Raw genomic sequence first — 5,840 nt, forward strand, 5'->3', positions numbered from 1 at the left:
CGCTGTCCGCGCGGCCACCCAACACGATTTTCCTGCTGCAAGGTGCACCCGCACGAGTGAGTCAACTATGTTGGTGTTGGTGACGTCCTCATCGGCTCAATGCTTTTTCTGATGCTAGTTGGGTTGGTTGTTCTGATGATCGCCAATGCACAAAAGGATTTTTTTCCTGTTCTTTAGCTCTAATCTTCTATCATGGAGTTCAAGGAAGCAAGCCATGATATGTCATTCTAACACTGAAGTGGATTATAAGTTGTGTCTATTGCAAGCACGGAGGTGATTTGGCTGCAACTTCTCAGTGGTGAACTCATAATCTTGTAGGATCGAGCTCCGATGTTGTGTTGCGGCAATCTTTGATCTACATACTTGTTCGTCAATCCAATCTTCCATGCACGTATGATGCATACTTATATTTTTGTGCGAGAATAGCTGGCATGCAAGAATATGAATGTTTCACTCATCCGGCATAATGATCAAAAACCGACGGGTTTACGAATCCTTTGTCGGTATGGCTACTTGGTAGGTTTAAATACAATCTCGATCTCTGGGAGTTGAGACTGAAAGGGGTTGCCAAACAATAGTGTTAGAGATAGAGTTTCTAGTATGTTAAGTATCTGCAAATTTTATACGAAGTATGTGTCTCTATCTCCTCGTTTAGGCAAACTACATCGATGTGTGACCTTGCACTTGCACATATATAAGAGGCATGCCGACTCTCTTATGAACATGAGGCAAAAGCCCTAATCATGAATCTCCTCTTTGTTATTCGCTAAAAAAGAATCTCCTCTTTGTGTGTGGTTTGACGGAATTTTAGATGGATTTATCTTTTAACACGCAGGGCTACAACATGTGGTTCAAAGATAGGGGGGCGAGAGAGAGAGATTATCCAACATTTCAACAGTCCTTTTCACCTAGGTTTAACATATTGGACAAAACCTTTATAAATAACACCCCCACACGGATAGTAAGTTCATGTGAAACTATGTTTGCTTCCCTCTTAATCTTCACTAGATCGGCCTTTTGAAGGCATCAAATAACCTCCAAAACTTTCTTTTTAAAACCGGAAAAGGAGGACTTACCAGGAGATACAACATAGAGAATGTGATGCACATAGAGTAGTTAATTTCGAAAATAATGGCCATATGCAAATTCATACCAAGATTCATGCCCCTTTAGCATGCTTGTAGCTCGGCCTCCTCCACACGGGAAAAAATGCAACTCCTATACTTTCTGCCTTATATGCAACGTCAAAATCAGCATTTGTGTCTTGCTTTACTCATACACCACATAGGGGTTGCTACCGCGCCAAAAATTCCTCACTACTCTTTGCAGACAACCAACATTGCTTTCTCTCTCTCTCTCTCTCTCTCTCTCTCTCTCTCTCTCTCTCTCTCTCTCTCTCTCTCTCTCTCTCTCATATCAGCAATAGTCCACTATATTAGATGAAAATCAACTTATCGCCATGGCCCTATATCGACTTTTCTATCCATGGATCACCTACACACACAAACTAGATGATTCCACATTTGTTGCGAAATTGGTTGCAAAAGTTTCAATGAGATTTAGTTTTATGGAGTACGTGGCATAATAATAGGTGAACTGAAAATTAAAATACACATGGTTTATTTTATAACTCTATAATACTTACTTGAATATAATTAGCATAAGAGAATTAATAGACTTTTGCCACGCACAGTTGCAAGTTGAGGTATGCTTTTTCTTATGTATAATTGCTTGTTGAGAGAAATTTAATTATCCGTGGAGATCACCTCTCACCTAAATCAAAATCTTACTTGCATTTTCTACTCATAGTCAAATTAATTAAATCTTACCAAAATCTAGAGCAAGATGGGTGTAAGATTTATGTCGGACATGATTGATATTGAACCACTGGAATATGAAGCCCCTTGCACCGGCACACACACAATTAGCTAGTACTCCCTTCGTCCGAAATTACTTGTCACTTAAATAGATCTATCAATAGATGTATGTAATACTAAATGCTAGGTACATCCATTTGAGCGACAAGTAATTCTGGACGGAGGGAGTAGCAGAATAGAATGAACAGACCTTCTACCCGTGGACCAGATCACTAATCAATTTGGGTTGGGGTCTATCTACCACATACAATTATTTGGATGGGGGGGCTTTACTTTACATCTGTGTTTGTTTCTATGTTTGTGTGTATTAATTGGGCGCCAGTGCCACTAGCGCGGCCAGGCAGCTAGATTTGTGTTGCGTAGCGGGTGGCCTTGTGCGCTCCACATCCCTCCAAAAGAGCCTCCTCGCTCTTCACATTTTCATCATCATCTTCTTCCCAACAGGCAATGCATATTCATCTTTTCTCTCTCTCTAGTTAATCAATCAACTCAAATTATCTAATGGATGGATTCCCCTCCGGCTGGCTCGGCTGCTCCTAACCCGCTACGCTCCAAAACTTCTCCCCCTATATATACAGCTCCTTGTACTTCTCTCGTTCTTACACTCACTCCTCAATCCATCCGTCTCCACCATTGCTCGCTAGCTCGAGCTCCTAGCTAGTACTGCAAAGTCAGCCGGGGAGTTGATTTGGTCCTTCTTGGCTTGCTTGACCGATCGTACGTGCCGCCAGGATGCCGACGCCGTCGCACCTGAGCAAGGACCCGCGCTACTTCGACTTCCGGGCGGCGCGGCGGGTGCCGGAGACGCACGCGTGGCCCGGGCTGCACGACCACCCCGTGGTGGACGGCAGCAGCGCGGGCGGAGGGCCGGACGCGGTGCCGGTGGTGGACATGCGCGACCCGTGCGCGGCGGAGGCGGTGGCGCTGGCGGCGCAGGACTGGGGCGCCTTCCTCCTGGAGGGCCACGGCGTCCCGTTGGAGCTGCTGGCCGGCGTGGAGGCCGCGATCGGGGGCATGTTCGCGCTGCCGGCGTCGGAGAAGATGCGCGCCGTGCGGCGGCCCGGCGACTCGTGCGGCTACGGGTCGCCGCCCATCTCCTCCTTCTTCTCCAAGTGCATGTGGTCCGAGGGCTACACCTTCTCCCCGGCCAACCTCCGCTCCGACCTCCGCAAGCTCTGGCCCAAGGCCGGCCATGACTACCGCCACTTCTGGTACGTACGCCGGCCGCCGATGCGCGCACTAGACGTCATAGTACGGCACCTACCTAACTGGCTCTGGCCAACCGTCCGTACACACGTGACGGGGCGACGTGTCCGACTCCGACCATGCATGCATGCACGCGCGCGAAACTTGTTGCTCCTGTTCTGCTATGGCAGCAGCTAGCCGTGCGTGTCCGTGCGTAGTACTCCTACTTACCTTACACAGTTACACTTACGCCGTCCGTCGTGTTCCTCGACGTGCAGCGCCGTGATGGAGGAGTTCCACAGGGAGATGCGCGCGCTGGCCGACAAGCTGCTGGAGCTGTTCCTGGTGGCCCTCGGGCTCACCGGCGAGCAGGTCGCCGCCGTCGAGTCCGAGCACAAGATCGCCGAGACCATGACCGCCACAATGCACCTCAACTGGTACGTTCTACTACTACTCCAGTACGTAGTACAAGCACAATAGAATACAAATGGCAGCAGCTACGACGACACGTACTCCACCATGCAGCAAAACATATATTGTCGGTGCGGCGGTTGACACGGAGTTGTGTCGTGTCGTTGATTCACAGGTACCCCAAGTGCCCGGACCCGAAGCGGGCGCTGGGCCTGATCGCGCACACGGACTCGGGCTTCTTCACCTTCGTGCTGCAGAGCCTGGTGCCCGGGCTGCAGCTGTTCCGGCACGGGCCCGACCGGTGGGTGACGGTGCCCGCCGTGCCGGGGGCCATGGTCGTCAACGTCGGCGACCTCTTCCAGATCCTCACCAACGGCCGCTTCCACAGCGTCTACCACCGCGCCGTCGTCAACCGGGACAGCGACCGGATATCGCTCGGCTACTTCCTCGGCCCGCCCGCCCACGTCAAGGTGGCGCCGCTCAGGGAGGCCCTCGCCGGCACGCCCGCCGCCTACCGGGCCGTCACGTGGCCCGAGTACATGGGCGTGCGCAAGAAGGCCTTCACCACCGGTGCCTCCGCGCTCAAGATGGTCGCCATCTCCACCGACAACGATGCCGCCAACGACACGGACGACCTGATCTCGTCGTAGATCGGCGCCGGCCATCACCGGCCGGCCAAGGGATCGAGGTAGCTAGGAGGAAGGGCGCGCGCGCGTGCGGCTGTCGTTCGTGTTTAAGGTTTCCTCCATATATGTCTCCATGCAGAATTGCAGATGATGCTGGTGGATGCGTGCGTCCATGCAGCAGCGAACGAACTAACTGTAAGAAAACCGAACTTAGTTCGACATCTGCATCTAAGCATGCCACTTGGTTTAATTCAATTCAAGTGCAGAAACTAAAGATTATGATGGGAAAGAAGAAGACATGTTGGGTTTGTTTCTTCTAGCTGCTGCCTGCCCCCCTGACCAAACGCTTGTTTTGTTATAAGTGATCAGAACTAGATTACTGGTTAACTAATTGGCCAGGCAATTTGTCCTTTAGCAAGTTTGTCATTTGGCACGATAGCTTAGCGAACCAGGCTGGTCAAATGATAGGAGAGGCGGATGATAGCAAACATGGTATTGTACTGGTAATGTGCATGCATGTGCATGTACATGTACATGTACATATACAGGCAGGCAAGCGAAATGGGGAAGCACCCAGCAGTGGACACGCATATTATTCCTCTGGAGGAATAGGCCACGGATGTGCAGGTGCAGTAGGACACACCTGGCTTGTACTGTTGTACATGGAATGGCTGCCTGTACATGCATGCATGCCCTCCATGCAGCAAGGAACACAAGCAACCAAATGGAGCAGACCATCCACAGGATCACATACATCTATATATGCACACTTTTCATACATGCGTGTATATAGTGGGGTAGTGCCACCAGCCTACCAGGGTGTTGGTCCTGCTCTGGTCTGCAAGGTGAAGAGGATGCAATGCGCCAAGGGAGCTGCTTGTCCTGCATTCTGCCTGGCTGAATGAAAAAAAATGAAAACTAATTAGAGAGAGAGAGAGAGAGAGGGGGGGGGGGGGGGGGGGGGGGGCTGTCCGTGGAGATCTGCAGGGATCTTTTCACCTTTTGGATGCTGCATGATGCAAACAGGGACAAGATGCCATGAGGAGACACACATTCACAGGATGAGGAGGCTCCCATTAGCACCAACTAACATTCAGGGGCATGCAGCTGCAAGTTGCTGCGTTGCATCACCGGCCAGTAGTAGCTATAGTACCCATGCCATGCCAAAACAGATATGCCATCTCTGCTGCATCGTGCATCCGTCTCTGGAAGCTGGGAACAAGCTTGCTGTGCAGTTTGCATCCACTACTGTCCATTGCTCTCCTTCTCAGTTCTCACAGACACATGCATGTAAAAGCTATCTTCAGAAAAGTTTCAGAGAAATATCACTGCACTGGTAAATATCTTCAGAGTAGTGTGTGAAGAGCGCTGCTACAGACAAACCGAATGCGTGGGGACTGGCCGGGGCACCGACTGACCGAATGAATGAGCATGTACAGCGTGCGCCCTGGGGTTATGAGTGAAGCACAGCACAGTTAATTTGGTCTCACCACTTGAATGGATGCGCAGAAATTTCCCTGTCGATCCCTCGCTGGCCGGCCGGCAGCCAAGTCACCGGACCGGAGCAGGTGGTCATATGAAAGCCTTGCAGTCGAGGGCCAGTGTGTCGCAGTCGGTGTGTAAATTCACCCGCCGGTAATTGATTGTCCGGCAGACGACACTCTCAGACGATCAACTGGTTGGTGCATGCAGATGCAGCTGAGCTTTGTCGTGACCTTGGTCGATGGAGGATCATCCATGG

The 5,840-nt window shown here is 50.8% G+C and overlaps 1 protein-coding gene and 1 long non-coding RNA gene across 2 annotated transcripts; one reads left to right on the plus strand and one right to left on the minus strand.

Moving 5' to 3' along the window:
- The first annotated feature begins 2,479 nt into the window (after positions 1-2,479).
- LOC123060485 (gibberellin 3-beta-dioxygenase 2-1) lies at positions 2,480-4,442 on the plus strand. The gene is made up of 3 exons (NM_001405969.1): positions 2,480-3,088; positions 3,341-3,499; positions 3,649-4,442. The coding sequence occupies exons 1-3, from the start codon at positions 2,610-2,612 to the stop codon at positions 4,121-4,123; spliced, it is 1,113 nt and encodes a 370-aa protein (NP_001392898.1). The 5' UTR covers positions 2,480-2,609; the 3' UTR covers positions 4,124-4,442.
- LOC123060486 (uncharacterized) lies at positions 4,165-5,578 on the minus strand. The gene is made up of 3 exons (XR_006427986.1): positions 5,099-5,578; positions 4,915-4,996; positions 4,165-4,292 (listed from the first exon to the last, which is right to left on the minus strand). It is a non-coding gene; the product is annotated as an uncharacterized lncRNA (long non-coding RNA).
- Between the last annotated feature and the right edge of the window lie 262 nt (positions 5,579-5,840).

The sequence above is a fragment of the Triticum aestivum genome, chromosome 3A (assembly GCF_018294505.1).
Source record: "Triticum aestivum cultivar Chinese Spring chromosome 3A, IWGSC CS RefSeq v2.1, whole genome shotgun sequence".
NCBI classification, from domain to species: domain Eukaryota; kingdom Viridiplantae; phylum Streptophyta; class Magnoliopsida; order Poales; family Poaceae; genus Triticum; species Triticum aestivum.

What these genes read in the sequence shown, in the direction of transcription:
- LOC123060485 (NM_001405969.1), top strand. Translation starts at nt 2,610, where the DNA reads ATGCCGACGCCGTCGCACCTGAGCAAGGACCCGCGCTACTTCGACTTC. An exon ending in CATGACTACCGCCACTTCTG is followed by an intron (nt 3,089 to 3,340) that starts GTACGTACGCCG and finishes CTCGACGTGCAG; the next exon opens with CGCCGTGATGGAGGAGTTCC. An exon ending in GCCACAATGCACCTCAACTG is followed by an intron (nt 3,500 to 3,648) that starts GTACGTTCTACT and finishes GTTGATTCACAG; the next exon opens with GTACCCCAAGTGCCCGGACC.